At 36.8% G+C, this 25608-nt stretch overlaps 1 protein-coding gene across 1 annotated transcript in view; it reads right to left on the bottom strand.

Annotated features, from left to right (window-relative positions):
* Positions 1-25608, bottom strand: part of COL14A1 (collagen type XIV alpha 1 chain) — a gene marked incomplete at its 3' end in the record, with an annotated part of 142763 nt that overhangs the window by 68652 nt on the left and 48503 nt on the right. Inside the window, exons 6-12 of the mRNA XM_006140062.2 lie at positions 17404-17559; positions 16452-16571; positions 14751-14915; positions 9498-9659; positions 4377-4528; positions 2834-2963; positions 1364-1509 (exon numbers count right to left, since the gene is read on the bottom strand). Of these exons, the coding sequence (XP_006140124.1) occupies positions 1364-1509; positions 2834-2963; positions 4377-4528; positions 9498-9659; positions 14751-14915; positions 16452-16571; positions 17404-17559 (1031 nt within the window). The remainder of the gene's footprint in view (positions 1-1363; positions 1510-2833; positions 2964-4376; positions 4529-9497; positions 9660-14750; positions 14916-16451; positions 16572-17403; positions 17560-25608) is intronic.

Genomic DNA, 25608 nt, shown 5'->3' with positions numbered 1-25608 from the left:
CCTAACGAGGCTGAATCTCTTTCCAGTACCATCATAAAACTGCTCTCTGTCAAAATAATTCAGGTCAATTTTAAATCCAAGTGGGAAAAAGCTATCTTAATCTTAGAAATAAGACAGGATATGTCCCTGGTGCTCTGTTCTCTTCTTCTTCTTTTCTTTCTTTTTTTTTTTTTTTTTTTTTTTTTTTTTTTTTTTTTTTTTGTATAGAGGTTTTTGCTATAGGACGCATGCACTCACTGGAGAGACAGAGAAATGGAGAGACAGAGAGTGAGAAGTCTCCCCCCCAAAGAGGATGGCCATGCTGCAATCCCTTCTCCTCCAGTTTCCTCTCAGGATTTTGAGCACACACGCACATGTGCCCAGTGGGAGTTGTAAGCCACTGGGTCTGGAACTTGAACCACAGTTAACTACATGGGCATTCAGTGATGTAACCATTAAGCCATCTGCTGATCCCCAATACTCTTTTCTTGATGCTCAAATTCACTATATATTTGACCAGAAAAATTTAAGTCTTTGAAGACAGGTTTTAAACAATGTCAGAGAGCTAAGATCTACATTGCCTCTCTATCTACTCCACATGCCCCAGCAAGACACTTCCAAGTATCAGAGACTCCACTTTAGTCCTTCAATGTCTGCATTACCTCCATTACCCCCGTAAAGTAAAAAAAATAACTAAAATAATTTGGAAATTAAACTTTATCCTTAAAAATGAAATAAATGCTAAAACTTCACATCAATGAAATATATTTGCCAACCTCTCAAATTCATAAGAAAAACAAGTTAATTCTGCATGTATGAAAAAAGTCTCTTACGAAATGCAGATAGTAAAATAAGTTGTATAAAATTTTCTAGAACCATTTGGTAGCATGAAGCATAAGTCTTAATAATTAGTATTTGTTTCTTTAAAAAAGAAACTCTGTTTTTAGAAATTTGTCCTAAAGAAATAAAGTGACAATCACACAAAGATACATGATAAGAATGTCCACAAAAGCATTTTTTCTTAGTGTAAACTACCTAAAGATACAACAACATGAAATTGATTAAAGATGACCCATACAAGCCAACAGTGGCATACTATAACTGCATAATATGACTTTATCAAATATCCTTTAATGTCATGAGAAGATATTTACAAAAAATAAAATGAAAACAGTGGTCTACAAAACCATTTCTATTCATTGTATCAAAATGCATTGAAGAAGACTGTAAACTAAATATTAACAATGGCTATCTTTAAATGGTTAGAATGTGTCATTTTTTTGGAAAACTGAGCTTTCTAAACTTTATATTAAACTTGCTATTAAAATAAACATTGTTAGAAGGAAGTCAGATTCAAGGACTCTAGTAGGTAGCAGGTAGTTACCTCTTTTTCATCCCCAGCCAGACCCTCAGTGAGTGGAGCATAGAGGATCAGGTATCCTGAGGCCCCCGGCACTGCATCCCATCGGACCCGCAGACTGTTCTCAGTCACATCATACAGTTCCAGGTCAGAGGCCATGGGTAAAGCAACTGAAGGAGAAGAATTTTTAAATGTTCAGTCATTTCTAAGTGCCCTTGAAGAAAATGAAATAATGAAGAAATAAGACTGGCTATATCTAAGGGACAGGTAGAAAGAATTAAGAGTAAAATGCAGAGAGCCTAATGGTGGTGCAACAGTAACACAACAGTCTGCAAGGCAGACCCACATGGGAGGATTCTAGAGACCTCCCTGAACACGCTGGGTGTACATGCATCTTTGATCAGGGAGTGGGGGAGTTGGGATTGGGAGGAGTGGATCGCAGCATAGGGTGCTTATCTTTTTGACTATCTCCCTTCTCCTTTATGGAAAGAAATAATTACACTTTAAAAAAAAAGAATAAATTGCAAGCTCTCTGCTTAAAGGGTCCAATGAAAAACATGGTGCATTCTTTTCAAATATTAATTCTAGACCTTCCATAGTGTGGCTTTGCCTACTTTTATAACCAGAGTATCAAGTTCAGGACTTTTGTGCCCCTTGCAGCACCTTGTGCAAGCTTCTACCAAAGTGCCTATAGCACTTCATTGCACTAATCTGCTTGCATGTTCTTGATTTGCAGCCTCATCCCCTTCCTAGATTAAAACATTCTTGAGTAGAGAGGCATTCACAAATGCCAGAGACCTTGCCAAGATAAATCTACCATTGTGTAGAAAATGATTGTCTTAGTGCCTGGTACGTTGTTATTAGTGTGGTTTACATTGTTATTGCTCAATTACAGGGAGCATTTTTAGAACAACTTTGTGTAGTAACCTAGCAGGTAACAGAAATTTAATGAATGTTTGAAGTGACTAAAATAATAGTTCATTTTTTCCTATGGTTCTCTGATTACTTTCTGTGTGCATAAGTGAGTATATGTACATACGTTTTCTCTGTGTGTTATCATGATCACACCCAAGGAAGGGATTATTTGTATTTAGAAGCTTGTTTTAATTAAAATGATAAGATCACTGAACAGAGATGTAACATAATTTCTTCAACTTTCTCCTGGGAAGGAGAGCTACAGAACGCCCTCCCTGCAGTTCTTGGCTCATACGAGGCATTTACTAAATGTTTAAGAAATAAGTGAATGTATTTTGCATCCTTCACCACCACAGTTGCTCTCTCTTAAACATTCCAGAAATTTAATATCCTTCTCAATATGTAGCACTTGCAAAACTGCAAATAGTGTGGGTCAGTGCCACATAGAGTGTCACTACTCTTTTCAATTCATTTGATTCAAGATACCCATTAATACAATCTGAGCAGAATTCCAACTTAGGAAAGGTCACTTATGCAGTGTTGTACAAAGTTGGAGGTAGGGTAGAGTTAAATACGTACGTGTCGTTTCAGTTCCACGTAGACCTTCACTAGCAGTATGGGCGTACACTGCAAATACTGCTATCTGATACTCAGTTAAAGACATCAAGTTTTTCAACACGGTGGAAGATACACTTCCATCCACCACCACCTGTTTAAAGAACAGTCCATGGAATAAGAATATAGAATATCTCACATAAAGAGTTGAGATAAAAAAGCAAAATATCTCCAGCAAGAACATCTTATTGAATATTTTATTTGTGCTGCATCCCCTTTATTTATTTACTTGTTTGTTTGCATGAGAGATTTTTGCTACAGGGCCAAGTGTTTGCCAGAGAGACAGAAAGGAAGAAGTCACCCCTCGGGTGAGATGACCACACCAAAATCCCTTCTACTGTATCTTCCTCTCAGGATTTTGGGCATGCAGGCACACATGCCTAGGGTGTTTCATGCTTCCAGGTCCAGGACTTGAACCAAACCAGCCATGTGGGAGTCCAGTGCCTTAACCACTACACCATCTGCTCCCACATCCTCTTTTCTACTATGGCAGTCAATTCTCCTTGAACTTCTACATGAAGTGTAGCACCTTTTTAAAGAACATGTCCAAAATTCTTCTATTAATTCATTTCTAATGGAAATTATATCATTTCCAGAGTAATTATTATTCTATTCTTATCTACTTAATAACAGCAGGCATGTAATATTTATCCATTGGAGTTTGGGGAAGCTTCTGAAACATTATTAGTCATAGAAAAGATAGAACCACTAGAAGCACTGACTTTTTTTTTTCTTGGTCCAGATGCTTTAAAATTCCATGATCTATTTTTCTAACACTTCAAAAAAGTCATAAATCCTGCCATATTACAGATGAAAATTGTGAAACATGGCTGAGGTCAATCAGAGGTTAGAACCAAAAAAAGGAAAGGGGATTTCATCACTTTTTAACATATTCCCTGTAAAATTGCTGCATTAAAGTTAGAAAACGGGAAGGATCCTATCATCTGGCAATAGGTATTCTTTCCTGTACTAGCCAAACCATTAAAAAAAATGCTAGCCATAGCTACTTTATTATGGCTTTTCCATTACATTACTCTACGAATGTCCAGGAAACTCCAAACCCTAGAATCCTGGTCTTATTATATGACCACATAATTTGGAACACACAGACTTCACTAAGGCAGCAAGCTCAGGCCTCGCCCAGGTAAAATGAATGCACACAGCAAAAGACGTCTTGGCCGGATAATTAGCTACTGGTGCCTTTTGCTTTAGAATCTACTAATTGTAAAAATAAAAATAAATTATTTTAGAAGGGCATACTTGACCAGTTCTCAGCAATGTTCCTGAGAACTGGGCTATTTGATGGACACACAGGAGAAGATACAAGTATTATAATCCAGAGAGATAGGAGAGTAATAGGGACATATGGAAATGTAGTTCAGTCAAATAATTTTAAATGTTTGAGACAGAATAATTTCCTTATACATTCATTTCTGTCTTGTTCTCCCTACTGCAAAACACTTGAGGGAATGAAAAGGCTGGTTCAAAAACAGTGTCTTTTTATTACCTCATCTGGTTTTCCACCCCTGGTAGGATAATATACAACTCTATATTTTTCAACATCTCCTGGGGCATGAGTCCAGTTAACCATAAAGCTTCTAGCTGTAACTTCAGAGGTAATCAAGTCCTGAGGTGGTCCAATAGTGATGAGAGCTGAGGCTAAATTGAAAACGAAAAAAAGAAAATGAAACAAAAAGACACTTCAAATCAATCTCCTTCTCAAAGTTATTTCTTATGAACCTAAGAAATTGTATTAGTCAAAATGACAATTGATTTGGGCTGCCTCTAAGATTTTCATCTCCATGTAAGTCGATCCAGTTATTCACTCCTTCATTTGTTCATTCAAACATCAAGTGTCTGTCAGGTACCAGACTCTGTGCCAGATTCTGAGAATACAAGCTTAAGTAAGTCAAGATCCTTGGGCCCAAGGATCTCTCCTAAATTAAAGACACAGTTAATGGATAACAAAGACGAAGATTAACTGAACGTGCATGCATCCAAAGGTACTCTTCTGAACGCCATACAAACATTATTTCATTTAATTCTCAGTAGTTACTATTATTGTTTGTGTTTGGCAGATGAGAAAAATCAAAGGACAAGAAGTTAAATAAGTTGACCAAGACCTCACAATTAGTAAGTATCAGGGCTAAGGCTGATATCTGGGCTTCTTGACACAAAAGTCTGTGTTTGGAAGTATCAGAGACTACCTGACTGAAGGCTTCAAGTGAGTTGACCAATATCTAAAATTAAACAAACAAATATTGATGCCCATGATGAGTTACTCTGTGTAAAAACATTTTGTGTATATTAAATGCAGGTGAAAGCAAATGATCTTATACATGTTAAAGCAAATGATTCTTCAATTATTCATCACATAAAATCTGAGTGGAGAGGATATAAAATGTTAAAATTATAAGAAGGAGGTGGAATTTACAGCCTTATCACCCTGTAGGGGTACTTGCTGAAAGGGACTATAATCACAATAAGGTAAAATAATAGTTTTAAATACTAATATCAGAAACTTCACTATGTGATTTGTCATCAAACACATGTAGAGATCTTTTTGGTGAGAAAAGCTGGGCTTTAAAGCAATCTCACTCCAAAACCTAGAGATATTTGCTCTAGATCCTATTGTTTGTGTGCCCAATGAAATCCCCAAGAGATCTGATTTGGGGGGGTGGGGAAGAATGATGGAAGAGAGAACATATAGCCACATAAGACTATTTCACACTCCTGGAAACAACAGAGGCAAGAAATAAAGCCAGACTCTTAAAAGATAACCAGGACACAGCCAGTTCTCAGATCACTCCCTCTAAGCCACATGTAAACAGGTATAAACTACAAAAAATGATATTGCGAGGGGGTAAAAGTTAAAAATCCATGAAGAATGTGAACCCAGTAAACTTTTTTTTCTATTTCTCCTGTTAGATATAACTACAAATTCAGAAAGTTATATGCAAGACAAGCATAAGAAGACACTGAAAACTTGAGAGAGGGCAGAAGGATAGGGAAATTCAGAACTCAAGGAATGACACCATTCCAAAGGTGGGCTCTCTTTTTCTTTTAAACTCATATATCCAAGACAAAGAGCTACAGTATCTGACAATTTAGAAGCACCAACAGACACAGACAGAAAAATAAAATAAACTAAAGAGGGATCCTCAATAAAGCTTGCTCTCTTCAGCCAAAGGACCAGGGAAGGGCCAACCTATCATGACAGAAAACTTTTGGGCAACAACTATTCTACTCCAAACACTGCAGGAAACAACTGTAGCCCTCACTTCTACCTGTGCAAGCCCTAACTCCCACTTTTTCTTGGCTGTAATAGGGTACCCCCAAATCTACTCCCACTCCCTCACTCCAGCTACAGTAGTTTGTAAAATATCAAGAAGGGGAGAAATATTCATCCCCAACAGGTGGTAAGGGATGCTTCCCCACACAGCACCATCCGTGATGTCAGAAGACACCACATGAAGAGCCTGCCCGGACTCCCAACCCAAGTGGCAGTAATGAGACACTACTCCTTCTCTACTGTGGAATGTGTCAGAGGAACCTGAGGGATGAGTCAGGACTTACACCACTGTCCAACAGCAAGGAGGCCACTCACAGCAGTGTCAGTGGAAGCTACGTGGAGAACCGTAATGAGGTACTCCTGCTCCTCCAATAAGTGATATTAGTGGAAAGTCTAATGAGTAGCTCCTCACCTCCTTATGATTATAAAAAGACCAAATCATTAACCTGGACTCCTACCTGACAAAAATAAGGCAATGACACCCCTCCCCCTGCTGGAGTGGAATAAAAGAAAGGCAGCTAAATCAGAAGATGCAACCATCCGAAAAATGCTTCCATTAGTAATTACAGTCAGAAAAGGAAAACTTAAAACTCTTACAACTCTCAACAAAAAAATTAAAAACCCTTAACAAAGTACAAAAGATAATACAGAAAAGAAGATACAAAAAAGAAAAAAAAAGTGGAAATTTTAGGAATAAAAAATACTATAACCAAAAATTGAAAAATAAAACCTTAAGTAATTGTTTCAACAGCAGAATAAAAGAGCAAGGCAGAGGAAAGACTCAATAAACTTCAAAATGAAGTTTACCTGATCTGTAAATTGTACAGAAAATAGATTTTTAAACAAACAAAACAGAGCTTCAGAGACATGTGGGATTATGACAATATGACAAAATATTTTAAATTCATGTCATCAGAGTACTAGAAGGAGCAAAGAAAGAATTCAGGGATAAGAAAGTACTTGAAGAAATAATCCCTGAAAATTCTCCAAATTTAGCAAGTCATATAAACAACAGATTTAAGAAAACAAGTGTTCCCCAAACACAATAGGTCCACAGAAATTCACACTAATATACACCATAGTCAAACTTGGATAACAAAAGGGTAGCTAAGGATAGTAAAAGCTAAACACAAAGAACAAAATCTTAAAAGAGAAAAAAAGGATATTTTACCTATAGGAGGAAATCTATTTGAATAACAGCAGACTTCTCATCAGAAACCATGGGACCCAGAAGGAAGTGGCACCACATTTCTCAAATGCTGAACTAAATTAACTGTCAACCCAAAACACTATATCCAACACATGACAATAGCAGAAGATGCATCTTTTTAAAGCATCTAATGGACACTATAGATCCAATGTAACAGAATAGGGAACCCAGAAATAAATCCACACAATTATGCCCAACCAATAGTTAGCAAAAGAAAAAGAATTCGATAGGAAATGGCAAAAGACATGATCAAACATTTCACCAAAAAGAAAACAATGATGAAAAATAAGCATGTGAAAAACGTACCACTTCATTAGCCATGAGAGAAATGAAAATTAAGACTATAGTGTTCTGTCACTACACCACCTATCAGAACTGCTAAAACAAAAATAGTAACGATAAATACTGGGGACAGAGTGCAAAAAAACTGGATCATTCATACAATGCTAGCAGAAAGATAAAATGCTACAGCTATGCTGGAAAATAGTTTGGCAATTTTTTAATGAAAACTAAACTCTATTAAACACACAGCTAGGATATTATCCAGCCATTGTATTCCTGGGCATTAGCCCAGAGAAATGAAAGCTTATGTTCTCACAAGAACCTATACATGAATATTCATAGCAGCTTGTTTCATAACAGACACAGACTGGAAACAACCCAAGTGTCCTTCAATGTGTGAGTGGTTACATAAACTGTAGCACATCCATATTTTGGAATTTAATAATACAATAAAAAGCAGAGCTGCTGACACATGTAATAACTTGAATGGGTCTCCAGAGAATTATTCTCCATGAAAAAAAAATAAAGTCAGTCCCCAAAACTTAGATACCACATAATTGCAGTTGTGTAATATGTTTGAAATGAAAAAAAAGAAAAAGAAAGGAAGGAAGGAGTGAAGCAAGCAAGCAAGCAAGCAAGGAACTGATTAGTAGCTATCGGGGTTAGGTAAAGGGATATAAGTGAGGGTGACTATAACAGGACAACAGAGGGGATCCTGGGGATGTTGAAAATGTTCTGTGTCTTGACTGTAGCAAAGACAATATCCTGCTCATGACAATATCCTGCTTATGACATTGTGCTGTAGCTTTGTAAGATGCTACCACTGGAACAATATGGAGATTCCTCAGAAGGCTACAAATAGGACTACCAATGACCCAATAATTCCACTCTTAGATATCTACCTTATGGATAGGAAAACCCTCAGTTGGAAAAACATTTGCACACTCATATTTACTGCAGCATTATTTATAATTGCTAGGACATGGAATCAACCCAAATGTCCAAGAACAGATGAGTGGATTGAAAAAATATGTAATCTAGGGATTACTACTCAACCATAAAAAAAAAAAAAACAGTGAGACCCTGATATTCAATACAAAGTGGACAAATATAGAAGATTTAATGCGAAGTGAAGCAAGCCAGACTGTGGAAGACAGGCACTGTATGTCCCCACTAAATGTACACTGAATGTCTGTGCTTTTTAGCAGAAACTGAAAGGTTGGAAGGTGTAATAGCGGGGAGGGCAACTGTAGAAACTAGAAACAATAAAAGAGGGGAGTGAATAATAGGGAGTGGGAGGGGGATCAGGGCGAAAAATAAACATTTAATAAATACAAAAATAAAAAGTTATCTGTTGATGACAATAAATATGGTAATGTCTTTGACTTGACTAATATATACTTTATTCATGCAAGGAAAAACCATGCTGCTGTACAGTGTAAAGATGTACAGTGATCGAATGCAAATAAATTTTTAAAAAGATGCTACATTGGAGGAAATTGGTAAAAAAAAAAAATACACGACCTTTCTATGTGTTATTTCTTACAACTGGATGGGAATGCATGATTATTTCAAAGTTAAAATTTTAATTTAAAATAAACTGTGATGATGGCCTAAACAGAACACTATGAAAGAAATCATTCACTATTACAATATCTGTTCCTAATCCCCATAAAGCCTGCTAATACACTCTGTTTTCTACTCTGAGGACTCAGTTCTTTAAAAAAAAAAATAGTTTTAGGAAGCCAACATGAAAAACGATACAAATTTTCATAATCCACCATAAACTTTTGTGCATGATTAATACCAACATCCACAGGACTGCTCTCCATCATTCATTTTACCTTTAATTTCCTTGTCCTGTTCTTCCACTCTGGAGCACACAGTCCTCGTCAGACTCTCCACAACTGTGTGCATCAAGTCAAATTCAGCAACGTTGTACACATGGGTGCTGTCTGGCTCAGAGGCGATCTCTTGCAGTTCATTCACATCCGCGTTTTTCACCCCTTGCATTGAGGACAATAGGGAAGATGGTGACATTCGTGCCCATTGGAAAGAGCAATGGCAGTGAGCCTGACCTGATCATCTGTCTCCACCACACCCAATGCTTGTTGAATCCTCACAAGTAACTCTATGATTTTTTTTGGGGGGGGAGAAATTTTCGCTATAGGGCGTGTGCACTCGCCAGACACACAGAGAGAGACATAGAGACAGAAAGTGAGAAATCACCCCCCAGGGGAGATGGTCATGCCACAATCCCTTCTACTCCATTCTCCTCTCGGGATCTTGGGCACGCACGCTCACGTGCCCGGCGTGAGTTTTAAGCCACCGGGTCCAGGACGCGAACTGCAGTTGACTACATGGGAGTCCAGCGACATAGCCATTACACTAACTGCTGGTTCCCATCTATGATTTTGACACTACTACTTCTGCCACTTTACAGATAAGTACATGTGCACCAAGAAGTTAACTTGCCCACAAATATACAGTTATTACATGTACAACTGATATTCCACTATATTACACTGCCTTTCAGAAGACTATACATTTAAATGAGTACATATTTATCAGTGAAAATAGAGATAGAAAATGAGAAGCACAAAGTTGGGTTCTGTTTAAGCCCTGTCATTTCAGTCCTCTGAGGATGTTAAAAGGAGGCACCATGAAAGTAAAGAGAGATTACCTGTGAAAACGTGAACTACTTCTCTGATGTCTGGCTGTACTAATGAAGTTATCTGCTAACCTCAACATATTAAGTAACAAAGCATTAACTGTCTCTGAACTATTTGCTTTAGGAGGTTATAAGATAATAAATACTGTCGATGTCCAGGTAATTTCCAGAGAAAAAGGCCAAATCACATCTGGATGAATTCATTTAAAGCTTTGCTGAAAAACACATCCATCAATTCTTAACAAGAGCACAGAACGGAAGGCAAAAGCATAAGTTAATCCTGCATTAGTTCAAGTTTTAAGCAGAGATTTCCTTTGTTGGACAAATGAACAGAAGTAAATAAATCAATCTCTCTGAGGTTTCTTGCCTGAAGGACTGTACAGTTGCTCCTAAAATGCACATCTGAATCAATATAACATTGAGTGCATGCTGAAACCATGGTTTAGTGCCAATAATGGTTTTTCATGGCTCTCAGTTAAAACCAACAAGTTGGGACTCATACAAAAATATTCTAGGAAAGACAGTTCTCAAACCTCTTTCTGTCTTTCTCTCTCTCATCTTTCCCAATAAAGTAGTTTGTTGCAACTGCATGGAAAAGAGATGGAATGGCTGCCATGACTTTGAATGAATTGGTGTCCAAAGGATTTTCGCCTTTCTCATCTTTGTGCCAGCACCCACCACAGTGCCTGGCACGCAGTAAATAAGGAAGTACTTCTGGAATAAAGCAGTCCAATGAACCACATTTTGAGTAGCAAATCTAGGAATGGGTCAGAGAACTGTTTTTGTGGGTTTGTTTTTAGTTTTCTTCATTGATAGCTCTGAAAGTTCTACTGTTCAACTTTAGGGTGAGAACTGTTATTGCCAAGCAAATTTGAATCAATTCCTAGAACCAAGTTAACATTTATCTTTAGGACTGAAGGTAGCATATAGTTAAAGTCATTTAATTTACTGCCCTTTTAAGTTCCAAGGGTGTGCTGATAAATGCAGTGACTATTTAACAATTGTATGCTCTAGTTTGTAGTATTTGCTCATTTCTAGAGGACAAATATCCCATTCTGACTTATTTCAAGCCACCAAAGTGAGGCCACAGCATGCAGACATGGGAAGAGATGTGCACAGTTGACTCTTGCAAACAGGTATAAGCTGGCTTCTGCACCACATTGAGACATAACACCCACCCTCTCTACACACACACAAATGCACTCAAAATATTAAGACCGCAATTAACCGATACTAAATTTGAACATAATACATTCTTAGTGTTTCTTCCTGAATTTATTTTGCCTTTTCTTCTGTGAATAAAAATGTAGAAGTAATATTTGTATTACTGAAGGATAAAATACATTTCTCTTACATGTATCTTTTATAAACTTTTTTATGTTTAATACTAAGGGCAATGTTGTCCTTAGTATTATTATTATTATTCCTCAGCTACATATTGGACACATTAAATGTCAAGCACTGGGTTAGGTGACCAGAAAGAAAAGATAAAGAAGATACAACCTTGCCATTTAGGGACCGATCAGATACACTGCAGGAATAAGGAAAATAAAAGGGATGGAAGCTATTCTCTGTACTTCTGCAGCTATTCTCAGACAGTACTTGACAGAACACTACAAAGAAATACTTTTTAAAAACGACTGATCAGAAACATCCTCTGGATAGAATAAAATGCATAAATAGGGAAACTTATTAGGATCTTTCTCCAAGGAAGAGAAACCAGTAAGTGTAGAGGAGATATTCAATGGGTTAACCAGTAGTTCTCAATCCTTGGAGAATTTGTTTTGTTTTTGTTTTTGTTTTATTTGTTTGTTTTGCCAGAGAAAACGTATTCAACAGAGACTAAGAGAGGAAAAGTGAAAAAGCACCCCCTGATAGAGAATAGTCTAATGCAATCTCTTCTCCCTCTCTCTTCCTTTCAGGACTCTAGGCATGAATGCACACACAGTGTGTTTTTCAAGGTACCGGGTCCAGCACTTGAACTATACAGTTGACCGCAAGAGATCCAGCCACCTTAACCACTACACCACAGGCCAGCCCTTGAGGTTGCTTTTAAAGTACAGTTCTGGGTATGTTTTTAAACTGTGGCTTCCTAGGCTCATTCTCCCTGGATATTTCAATTTGGTAGAACTAGAACAGGATGTTGGAATCTAGGTTTTACCCTGGCGCTCAGTATCTCTTTCCTAACTGTTCTATAACTACAAGAAGAATATTCTCTTCTCCTTGAAGAAACATCTCACAGAGAGTTCATGAAGAGAAGACTGCACTATATTATTGATAAAAGCAGGGAGATAAATCCTTTTTAATTGAAAGCAGATTGAAAGCCAACCAAATAACTAAATGTATAAAACATGGCTGGCCTCTGGCATGGTAGTTGGGGCTATTGGATCCCCTGTGGCCAACAGCACAGTTCGAGCTCCAGACCTGGTGGCTTGAGAAAAATACCAGCGCATGTGCATGTGTGCCCAAAATCCAGACAGGAAAGAGAAACAGAGAAGGCATTGCAGCACAGGTATCCCCCATGGGGACTGCTTTCTCACTTCTCCTCTCTTGTCTCTCTCTCTGGTGAGAACGTGCACTCCCCTGGCAATACTTTTTTTTTTTTTTTGAGAGGTTTTTGCTATAGGGCAAGTGCGCTTGCCAGATAGACAGAGAGAGACAGAGTGACAGAAAGCAAGAAATCACCCCACAGGGGGGATGGCCACACCGCAATCCCTTCTCCATTCTCCTCTCGGGATCTTGGGCATGCACGCTCACGCACCCGGCGTGAGTTTTAAGCCACTGGGTCCGAGACGCGAACCGCAGTTGACTACGTGGGAGTCCAGCAACATAGCCACTACAATAACTGCTGGTCCCAATACTTTTTTTTTTTTTTTTAATCCGTAAAACAAAATGAAATGGACTGTTCATAATGACCAATATGAAATGTCTTCAGAGCCCTGTTGAGGAATTTGCTGTGGTATTTTGATATGTATTTCAATGTTGCTTAGTAATTGGGCATTTTTTTCTACTGAGAAAGTTCATTGGTGTCTACTAAATAGAAGACGTTCCTACTGACAAAGAAAATGTAAGCATTTTAATCAAGAGCAAAATCACGTCCTGTAAATATTTTGTACTTTTTCTGAATGATGTTATATATATCCCTTCTCACAAGCATCAAATAGTGAGTTAATTTCAGATAAGTAATACTGTATCTGTAGAACTTTGTGCTTTCTTTAAATAGAATCCTAATTCCTTCAAAATAACACACTGGTTTCCTTCTATACTACAAAAAAAGATGCCTATAAAGTGATCTTAAAGAAAAAGGCCTGACTAATTGAACAATAAAAATTATATCCTGGACAAGCAGATAGTGTAATGGTTATGTCACTAGATTTCCACATAGTCAACCACAGTTTGAGTCCCAGATCCGGTGGCTTAAAACTCTCACCAGGCACATGTATATATGTGCCCAAAGTCACAGAAGAAGAATGGAGGAGAAGGTATTACAGTGTGACCATCCCCCTAGGGGGTGATTTCTCACTTTCTGTCTCTCTGTCCCTTCAGGAAGCATCTATAGCAAAAATCTTTCTAAAACAAAACAAAACAAAACAAAATTCCCTGACATTTGCATGCCATTCTATGCTTATTTTTCTTATTCTTTTTTTTTTTTTTTTTCTTTTGGGTATGTGAGCCTGCCAGAGAAAAAGAGGGAAAGTAAGAATGCACCCTCCAGCCACAAATGGCCACGCTTAAATCCTGTCTCCTCCATTTTCCTCTCAAGATTTTAGGCACACATGCACACGTACCTGGGGTGTTTTCAAGTTGCCAGGTCTGGGACTCAAACTACACAGCTGGCCATGTGAGATCCAGCTGTCTTAACTACTATGCCACTGACTGGTCTTACTGTGTGCTTTTTACAACATTTTATATATGAACATCTTTTTTTTTTTTTTTTGAAGAGATTTTTGCTATAGGGCACGTGTGCTCGCCAGACAGACAGAGAGAGACAGAGAGATAGAAAGCGAGAAATCACCCCCCCAGGGGGGATGGTCATGCCGCAATCCCTTCTCCTCCATTCTCCTCTTGGGATCTTGGGCACGCACACACACACGACCGGGGTGAGTTTAAGCCACTGGGTCCGGGACTTAAACCGGGTTGACTACATGGGAGTCCAGCGACATAGCCATTACACTAACTGCTGGTCCCTATATATGAAAATCTTACCTAGAGATCTTTATACAATGGGATATATGACAGTGACTATCCCTTCCATTGAAAACATAAGGAAGCTGGGCTCAGACCACAGGGCTGACAACAGCAAGAGCCAGGACTAGAAAGTGCTCGGGTCTCCTGGCATTCAATCAACTACCTTTTGCATTGTTACTATATTTAGTGCTTGCGTATCTATGCCTGTAGCTGAAACGGGACCATAAAGAACACATACCTATGGCAAACAGCTCTACACCAGACTCACGAAGGTTTCTGGATGGTGGAATAATATCATCTTGGGATTTTCCATCTGTGATTAAAATGCCAATTTTGGATACTCCAGTCCTTGACCCTGCTTCTGGTTTAAAGCTATTTTCAAAAATATAGTTCAAAGCAAGACCTTGGAGAAAACAAGAAAAATAAACATAAACCAACCATTTCTAATAAAAATCCTTCTAATTCTGCAAAATGAAACCACAAGATGGGAACCTTATTGAGCAAAATGAGTTCTTATTAAATGAAAAACTTCATTTTACAACAACCGGGCCCTTAACAGATCTGATATAAAACTAAACTCCACCACAAAAGGTAATAAAAATGATTGAATACTGCATCATTTCAGAAAGAAGCATTTTTTTTTTAATTTAATTTATGGCCAAACAAGGTTAGCAGATCTTGTATACAAGAAAATCTCATCCTTTACATTTTAGGATGAAACAAGAATATCTACAATAGTGACTATTAGAAAATAATACCATGCTTTCGAAAGACTCAAAACTTCTCTTTCATTCTCTCTTATTCTTCTAGAAGTATTGGAAATGGATTGAAACATATTAATTGTACTCCTACCTTCGGAATGTGACATTTTCCACCCAGAAAAAAATAAACGCCGCAATACTGTTATAGAAGTTGTGTTCAATGATTGTTTTTATTGCATTACCAAAGATTCCACTAGATTATGACTCAAATGAGAAAAGCAATTATCCAGATTTCCGTGGTTTACCTGAAAGTCCATAACAGCATGCACATTTTTCATGCCGAGCATCTTTATCATGCGCCCATGGAAGGGAAAATCGAGTACTTGTACAGGTTAAAATCTGTACAAGCTCTTTATGGTTGTGCTTTGGATAACTATAATGTAAATATTTTTACATTAATCATCCATCAAAAACACTGGTGAGCCAAATACTTTTGTGATAACTACTGATTGCATAGAAAGGGCAAAGAAAATACCTTCTTTGAAAATAAAGAAATACGTTTTCATCTCAATGACAGGATTGCTGGAAGAGATAAGAGTGAGAAAAGAAGAAGGAAATGAACTAACAAAGATTAAACATGTGGGATTAAACATGTGGGATTGCCTCATTTTCTCCCAACACAACCAAGTCCTGTTTGGGGATATTACTTACATATAGCAAAAGTACTGCATACTTTTACTTATGTGTGGAAACTAAAAAGGAAAGTAGAGAGTAGGGGAATGACTTCTAGAGGCTAGGGAAAGTTGCAGGGAAGCAGGTAGAGAGATAAGTGAATGGAAACAAAATAACAGAGAGAGGAGAGAACGAAGATCCAGTGTTAGGAAGTACAGGAGGATATAATTCACAATACTTTTCTGCCTCTGTCAGGGCAACTAAGAAAGAGGGCTCTCAATGTTCCCAACACAAAGTAACAATGCATGGCCAAGATAACATATATGCTAATTACCATGATTTAATCATTACACATTGTATCCTTGTACTAAAAATCACAACATACCCCATAAATATGTCCAGTTATTAATATATATCCTTCCACCTTTTACAAAGGAGCCAAATGATTGATTTTATTGTTTTACCAAAGAAGTAATACAATAATAGTTTTATTACCAATGAGGTAATAAAACTTTTTGTCAGCAAGATATGTTTGTTGCTAAAAATATGAAGTGCATAGAACATACCTGTTAGCGTATTTCCTCCCTTGTATGGAAGGTTTCGAACAGCTTCAATCACCTCGTCTTTGGTGCTGAAGGCATTCAAATGCCATTCAATTCTGGGGTCACCACTATATTGTGCAAGACCTGGAAAAGATAGACAAAGAGTCCACCAGAAATGATGGGTTACTCAAAGACCTAGTGGACTATTTGAAAAAACCAGAACAGTTCATAGTTTAATCTTTGCAACAATTTTTTTCCTTTGGCTATATACTTTCAAAAAGGCTCCATCACATCAATTAAAAGGATCAAGTTAGATCTATTTGAAACTGGGGTAGAGGTGTACATATTTCCTACCACTTAAAAGTCAGCACCAAAATTAGGTAGTTGGTATTTGAAAAAGGAAATACTTGATTATGTTTGTAGGTAAAAAGTCTAGACTTATTTGTTGTTTTATTCTCAAAGAAATGATTTTCCTTTATGGCTATTTAAAAGCTAAACAAGATATTCGATATAATAAAGATTTATTATCTTTATTATTTAAAATATTGCTCAAAATTTACAACTTTTTCTTTCTCTTTTTTTTTTCTTTTTGTCTTGGCTAAAATTAATTTGCCAAACATTATTTTGTACTATATAGTTACCTTCCAATTTAGTAGTCTAACATTTCCCTGGATTCAGATATTTCTTTTAAATAAAAGAAAACTACTGATAAATTATTAAACCATTTGTATCTTTAATGCTTCATTATTACTAACAAATACTTTGATTCTTCAAAAAATATAATGTGTATACTAACTAAATTTGCCTAACAAACTCAGTAGGAATAAACATTTATTGATTCAAATATGCACTTTTGGGAACAATAGAAAAATTGAGCCTATAATCCTGAAAGTCATTTTGTAAAGAGTTTCTGAAATTTTTAAAAATTCTCAGCAGGGTTACATTGACAGCAGACTGCTATTAACAATGGATGTACCAATTCGTGTCTTCTCTGAGCCCACATCGAACGCTGTAACCAAATTCTCCAAGAAAAGCCGAACCAGTCTGAAGTTGAACCTTCCAATACTCCATGAACCATCCACCAGGATTACAATGTCGGCAATTGCAGGCGTTTGACAGACAAATTTCGGCTCTGCAAAGCAAAAACCAGAAAAGCACATGAGTTACTATTGACCCTTTCAAAAGAGGGGGTCTATTTGAAAATCTTTCAGATAACTTGGTGCTAAGAATACAAGAACATTCCCATTCAAGCAGCCATCTTTTTATAACCCTTCCCTTAAAAGCATTTTCACTAGGAAAAAACTGTGGTGATGGTTGGCAGCAAAGCCAGTGCTCTGGAAATAGTTAGCAAAATACTGGCAGGTTCACACCAGTCTGGCAACTCTGCCTTCTGCGTAGTTTAGAAACTAGTGTCTGTGCAAAATCATCCAGCTTTGGCCTTTAGCCTGTAGATTCTTTCCAGGAAAGGTCTTAGCAACACCAGTGTGGGCCAGTCAGCGGAGATGGGAAGACGGCCAGGAAGCAAAAGGCAGCTCTCTTATTCTGATAAGTCGATGCTAGAAATGTGGACTTCCCTAATTCAAGACTTTGGAGAAAGAAAATTGGAAAAGGTTCAAGAGTTTTCCCAAATACATCTTTTTATTTGTTTGTTCATGGTGTCTATGTGACAATAAGATTTTGTCCCTAAAGATCATTTAAGTAATTGTTTTTATTTTAATCTTATTTTTCTGTTTGTTTTTACTAGAAGTTGTGCCTGCTTACCAGAGCGAGACAGAGAGAGAGGGGAAGGAGAAAGCACTGTGCATTGGGGAAGGTCACACTGCATTCCCTTTTCTCTCTAACTCTCTCTCCTTTTGGGACTGGGCATGCACATATGTGTGCCCAATATGGGCCCAGGAGTCAACCTGCACTATTAGCCACGTGGAACTCAGTTGCATTAGCCATTAGGTCACAGAGCTGGCTCAGTAATCGATTCTTAGATGGTTCAATTAGGACTCAGGATAAGGGTCCAGAAAAGGAGTGGCACTACTTGAACTTTGCCAATGGGAAAGGTCCCCACCCTCCTGGAATGAGGCTGAAGACAAAGGCTAAGTCTTCTCAACAAAGAAGGAAATCAATGGCTATAGGGCAGGCTGGCGTTGATTAGGTCAAACCACCATGTCCTTTCACACAGATCCAAGATTCTGGGATAGTCTTCTCCTGGTTTTGTTCTTGTTTTTGTTTTTTTGTCCAAGTCTTTGCCATAGGGTGCATGCACTCGCTGGAGAGAGGGAGAGGAAAAATGAGAAATCATTCCCCAGGAGGGATGGCTGTGCTGCAATCTCTTCTCCTTTATTCTCCTCTCAGGATTGTGAGCACACACATACTTGAATCCAGTGTAATTTTCAAGTGGCCAGATCTGGAACTCAAACTGTGCTGGGCCATGTAGGCGTTCAGTGCCTTAACTCTACCTGTTGATCCACTGGAATATTCTTAAAATATCAAGGTGTATTTAGTGTCCATGGCAGCATTGCTTTATCCTCTACTCTGTGCCTTCACAGGACTGCTTAATCTTACTGAATTTTCATATTAGGATTGGAGATTATAAAATAAGCATGTGTTTCCTGTATCTGGTCCAGAAAAACCCTACTTAATATTTTTTTAAACATAAAATGACAATAAAACAATGTTGAATATATAGTTTATACAATGAAAACCAAAATACAAAAGTGATCACAAATTGAATATGTTTTTACCAAAAAAAAAAAAAACAGTTCAACTACTAAAGTTGACATATTGACATAGACAACTTAATAAATGTATCTCTGCATTTATGAAGTCACATTTTGCTCAAAGGATCTTAATTTTTACAGACATAACTATGCATAGAGTAACTTGATCATTTTACTAAATGAGAAAAAACTGTATTTGTGAATGAAGTAGTCCAATTTTCATTATGAAAGCTGAACAATACAATTCAATTCAAAGTTTATATATTATATGTATTGGCAACAACTTTCCCTTCTTTAATAATCAAATACAAAGCCAACTGCTTTCTATTTTAGAGTCAGGCATACTGTACTACACTGAAAAAAAGGCTAAAGTAGAATACTGCAAGGAGTCATGGGATAGAAATTAATTTGTTTTTGGATAAAACTAGGCAAAATTGGAATCTGATCAAGCTTCAAAAATCCATTTCTACCAGTTTGTATGGGAAAATCTTACTCTCAGATAAAGACTATCTTCTTATTCTCTTATAGAATTACTGGGCATATTATTTTATTTTACTTATTTGGGAATAATGTAGAAAGACTCTTAGGAAGAGAATGCTCTCTGCTTATTTAGAAAAGTATTAAATAAACTAGTATTCTGTATAAAAATCATTTCCAATAAAAATATTTTAGTCAGCTCATTCAAGTCATAACTGACCTGAAGATACAAATCATACTAACCTAAGTAAAATATAAAATTAAGTGACTATAATTTGAAAATTTGAAAATTTTAATAATATTAAAATTGTTAAAGTGGAGCTAACAGGTGGCATAATGGTTAAGGTGCTGGACTCCCCACATGGCCAACCGTGATTCAAGACACAGACCTGGTGGTTCAAAAATCACACTGGATGTGTATGAGTACATGCCCAAAAGCTCAAGAGGAGAACGGAGGACAAGGGATTGCAGTATGACCATCTACCCTGGAGGGTGATTTCTCACTTTCCCTCTCTCTGTCTCTCTCTGGTAAGTGCCTATGCCCTAAAATAAATAAATAAATAAATAAATAATTAAAATTTTAAAATTTATTCATCAAAAGGCATCTTAAAGAAAATAAAATAAAAATTTAAAATTTATTCATCAAAAGGCATCTTAAAGAAAATAAAAAGGTAAGTTTCACTCGGAGAAGACATGCACAATATAAAAGTCTGAAAAAGGGGGCCAGCAGATGGCATAGTGGTTACATCACTGGATTTCCACATGGCTGACCTCAATTCAAGTCTCAGACCTTGTGGCTTGAAAATCATGCTGAGCATGTGTGCATGCTTGCCCAAGATCCTGGGAGGAGAATAAAAGGGAAGGAACTACAGCATAGTTATCTCCCCAAGGGGTGATTTCTCACTTTCCCTCTCACTGTGTCTGTGTCTCTCTCACTCCTGTGAGCACATGTGCCCTAAGGCAAAAATCTCTAAAATAAAAATCTGAAAAAAATTAGTATCAGGAATAAAGAACCATGAGCAAGAATAGGAGATTATCTATGTATGTCTATATAATATATAATATATATAAGAATAGACCTATATATGATCAATAAACAAAGGAAGAGATATTTAACTACATTAGTGACAACAGAAACAAAATCAGAGGATCACAATAAAATATAATTTGTGCCCATTCAATTAGCAAAAGTTAATAAGTACATTGCCATTTATAATTGCCCCAAATATAATGTTAGGTAAGGTATGCTAAAATTCCAAAACAGATTTTTTAAAAAAAAACAAGGATTTAAATAAGTGGAGAAATTCACTGTGTTCATGGATTGGAAGACTCAGTATAGTAAAGATGCCCATCATTTCCAAATTGATCCATTTGTAGATGTAGATTATTTCTATGTACATCTTAAGAGGCTATTTTCGGTCAGACATAAACAAGCTGATTTTAAAATTTAAATAGAAAAGCACAGACCCTAAAATAACTAAACCAATTATGACAGCTAAGAACAAGTTAGCCTACTATATGGCTAAAATAATCCATATGATGTAGCATTATGGAGGGACAGATATACATCAAAGAAAAAAACAGAATATGAAAACAGACACATACATGCTCAACTTTTTTAGACAAATTTGCAAAAGCATCCCAACAGAGGGTGATGGGAAAACTGGACATCCATAAACAACAACAAAAATGAACCTTGACCTAAAACTCACACCTTATAGCAAAATTAACTCAAGAGGGATGGTGGACTTATACGTAAAATGTGGAACTATAAAATTGTTATGAAAAAATAGCAAAAAATAAAAAGCTTTGGGATCTAGGGCTCTACAAAGAGTTCTTAGAGTTGCCATCAAAAATACAGAAGAAAAGGGTTGGCAGTTGGCATGGTGGTTAAGGGCGCTGGACTCCAACATGTCTGACCTTGGTTCAAGTCCCAGACCTGGTGGCTTTCTCTCCCCCCGCCCCCCACCGCTCTGGTAAAATTAAAAAATTAAATAAATGGGTAAATAAAGTTAAATAAAATAATTATTTTAAAAAATATATACAAAACAAAAAGGGAAAAGTTAACTAATTGAACCTCATCAAAAGTAAAATACATTTGCTTGGCCAGAGATCATACGAAGAATATGAAAAGATAAACTACAGATTAGGAGAAATACTTACAAACTACACATCTAACAAAAATTAGTATAAATAATACACAAAGAACTCTCAAAACTCATCAGCTTAAAAATATTCAAATTAGAAAATGGACAAAAATATAAATGTACATTTTACCAAACAGGATATACAGATGGCAAATAAACCTGTGAATAGATGTTCAACAATCATCAAGGAAGTGTGAATTTAAAGCACAATGAGACACCACTACACAGCTATCAGAAGACTAAAACACAAAAATAGTGACAACAACAAGTCGTGGTGATTATGTGTAGAAATTAGCTTATTTATAAACTGCTGGTGGGAATATAAAATATTAATGATAAAATCACTCTGGAAAATAATCTAGCAGTTTCTTAAGAAACTAAATATGCAAATACCATATGATCTTATCATTGCAATCTTGGGTATTTTTGTAAAAAAACACCTTCATGTTCACACATAAACAACTCTACATGAGTATTCATAGTAGCTTTATTTAAAATAGTAAAAAATTAGAATTAATCCTCATGTCTTTTCATATAGGTGAATGGTTAAATAAACATTGACACTGTGTAATACTACTCAGTAAAAAGAATGAACAAAATATTGAAATATGCAGCAATTTAGATGGCTCTCCAGGGAACTATCCTGAGTGAAAAAAGCCAATCCTCAAAGTTGACAATACTGCATGATTTTACTTATATAAAATCTTTAAAATGAAACAGTTTCAGAAATAGAAGACGTAGTCATGGTTGTCAAGAGTTAGATATGGGGAATGGGTAAATGGGAAGGAGGTGGGTGTGGAAAAGAGGTAGGATCTTTATGGTGATGGAACCATTCAGTACCCTGACTGCAGTTGTGGAAACACAAATACACAGTTGTAGTCAAAATGTATAGAACTAAATATATATACTCATGCTTGCATACATGCAAACACGCACACACACACACAGACACATATGCACAAATGGATGCAAGTAAATGTGGAAAATCTGAATAAGTCAGTGGATTGTATCACAGTTAATATGTGCTGATTTAATATTGTAGTATAGTGGGACCAGCAGTTATCGTAATGGCTATGTCACTGGACTCCCATGTAGTCGACCATGGTTCGAGTCCTGGACCCGGTGGCTTAAACTCACACTGGACGCGAGTGCATGCACGCCCAAGATCCCAAGGGGAGAATGGAGGAGAAGGGATTGTGGTGTGGCCATCCCCCCTGTGGGGGGTGATTTCTCGCTTTCTGTCTCTCTGTCTCTCTCTGTCTTTCTGGCGAGCACACACAATCTATAGCAAAAAACTCTCCAAAAATAATAATAATAATAACAATAATAATATTGTAGTATAGCTCGGTGACATATTAGTACTGAGGAAAACTAGGTAAAGGGTACATGAGATCTTTCTGTATTATTCCTTACAGTTTCATGTGAGCCTACAATAATCCCATTTAAAAACTCAATTGGAAAAGCACAACTAATGAAAAAAATAATTCTAATAATACCAAGTATAGAAAAATACAAAGACTCATAGGCTCTCCTCTATATGCTTATGAAAACGTAAATTATTGGAAATCCTTTGGAGTACATTTTTTACATTTCCTGTTATAATAGATTTGAGTATTCATCTCTTTTGCTGTCCAGTAATTCCACCATCAAGTGTATAACAAGTGAAATTCTTGTATACATATAATAGGAGGCAAGTCCAAGTTTAATTGTAGCATTGTTCACAATCACAAAAAGCCAGAAACAACTTAAACATCCGTCAATAGGAGAGTGGATCCATAAGTGTGGCATACAACAGAATACCATACTGCAGAAAAAACAAATGAACTACACTGAAATGCAGCAATCTGGGTAAATCTTAGCAACGTATCGCTATTTGGTGGGGACAATATTTGATGGGGAAAAGTAAGTCCCAAAATATTACATTCAGCATGATACCTTCTTTTATAAAGATAATTAATATAAAAATATATTCTTTTAAAAAATACATTGTTTTTTAAAATACATATAGATGATAAAGACCTACATCAAGAGGAAAGCAAGGGAATAATGATGTCAGAACCCAACCTATTGAGCACCTTGGCTGGGGAAAACCGAGGAGCTAAGGTGGCAGCAGCGCCAAATATGGAGACGTGGTTATGGTCAAGGTCTTGGGTTTTGTGGGGGAGAGGAGATTGGGTGCTTATTATGCCAGTAAAAAGAACTGACCAAGTAACTTACTAAAAGGAGAGGGCAATAATCCCACCTGCTACGGACAAAACATTAGCTAGAAAAATAATTTTAGTGTTTATATTACACAATTCAGGCACCAAACCTTACAAGCAACTCAGGACATTTTATTTAAAATTAGGACTCAAACTGGTTTCTATTTTTTTTTCCTCTTTGTGTAACAAACAAATCCATATTTTATTTAAGCCTTTTTTGTTTGATATTTAGGTTATTTGTCATTTTCGATTTTGTAGAGTCATTCAACAAACATACTGATAGGTAAATCTTTGCATATATGCTATATAAACTTTTTTGTTTAATATTTGGGTTGTCATGTTCAATCTTGCAGAATCACTGAACAAATATATTGAAAAGTAAATCTTAGCATACATCTCTATTTACTTAGGAGAAATCCTTATCCATTTACAGAATCAAAATTAATGAGTATTTTTTTTTTCTTTTGCTCATTCTTCACTTCTCCTTACCCCACAGGGCAGCTCTCTGCTCTCGAGCAGATCCCACTTCCATCTAATTTAAACATTAGTACCTTCCATGAGCAGAAAGAAGCTCTTTCAGTGATTCCAGACATTAAAATCTCTGATTGGTTTTGCATTCCAAAGTATGATTTTTCTTCAAGTTGAATACACTTTTACTTGGGAACTGTGTAAACAGTATTTTTTTTTCCAAATACCCTAAACCTTGATTATTAGCTCTAAGACATGGCCAAATACAATGAAGTCAAGTGCGTATTTTCTGTCAAAACAGGCCCAAATGCAGCATGCCCAACCCCAGGCAAATTTAGTGTAAGTAGAACTTTCTACTGAGTATGAGCAATGTTTGTCCTATCAACAGCTTTACTGCACCAGAAGCAGATAAATGTTCGAATATTTGGAACAATGCAGTAGTTTTAAGCTGCTGGGTTCAAGTTCAGTAATCACACATCTTAATAATCTTAATTCCAGCTGCTGAAATGAATATTCTAAAAAATAGATGTGTTCAGTCACAGGAGCCTCAGATTAAAGTTGAAGACAAAATCACAAGGCCGTGAGACGGGCACCATGGTTATCAGTCCCATCTGCACCTGAAAAGTGTGTGATTTGCCCAGGCTGTCACATAACTGAGAAGTGGAAGGACTGGGATTTGAAACCAGGTAATATTTCTCCATAATCTATGCCTTTTTTTTTTCCCAGAGGGTGTATACAGTCAGAGAAGAAAGCACTTCCTCCCATGGGGCATGTTCACATCACAACACTTTTTTATTTTTTGTTTCTCCATTCTGTCAAGATTTGGGGCACACAAGCCCAACGTTATTTTTAAGCCTCTGAGACTGGGATTCCAACCACAGATGGCCATGTGGCATCCAGTTCCTAATGCACAGCACTTAACCACTGTACTATGGGGCCAGTCCTAATCCATGCTCTTTACTATAGGGATATGCTGACTTCAGAAAGACAATCTACATTTCATAAATTAAGAGAGTAGGAAACAAAAAAGCCTCTGACAGAAAGCAGCATCTTCATAAGGCTTGCCCCGCTCTGCCCATACCTAATATATGTTTTTGCAAACACCTCCAATTATCTGTCTAGAACTTTTGTCCTTCCCAAATGTACACACTTAGTTCTGAAGTAGCCCATGTAAAAA

This window comes from Tupaia chinensis, unplaced genomic scaffold (assembly GCF_000334495.1).
Source record: "Tupaia chinensis unplaced genomic scaffold, TupChi_1.0 Scaffold000017_1, whole genome shotgun sequence".
Lineage (NCBI taxonomy): Eukaryota > Metazoa > Chordata > Mammalia > Scandentia > Tupaiidae > Tupaia > Tupaia belangeri.
The sequence above is the reverse complement of the archived record's forward strand: the minus strand, read 5'-3'. Positions and strand labels throughout refer to the sequence as shown.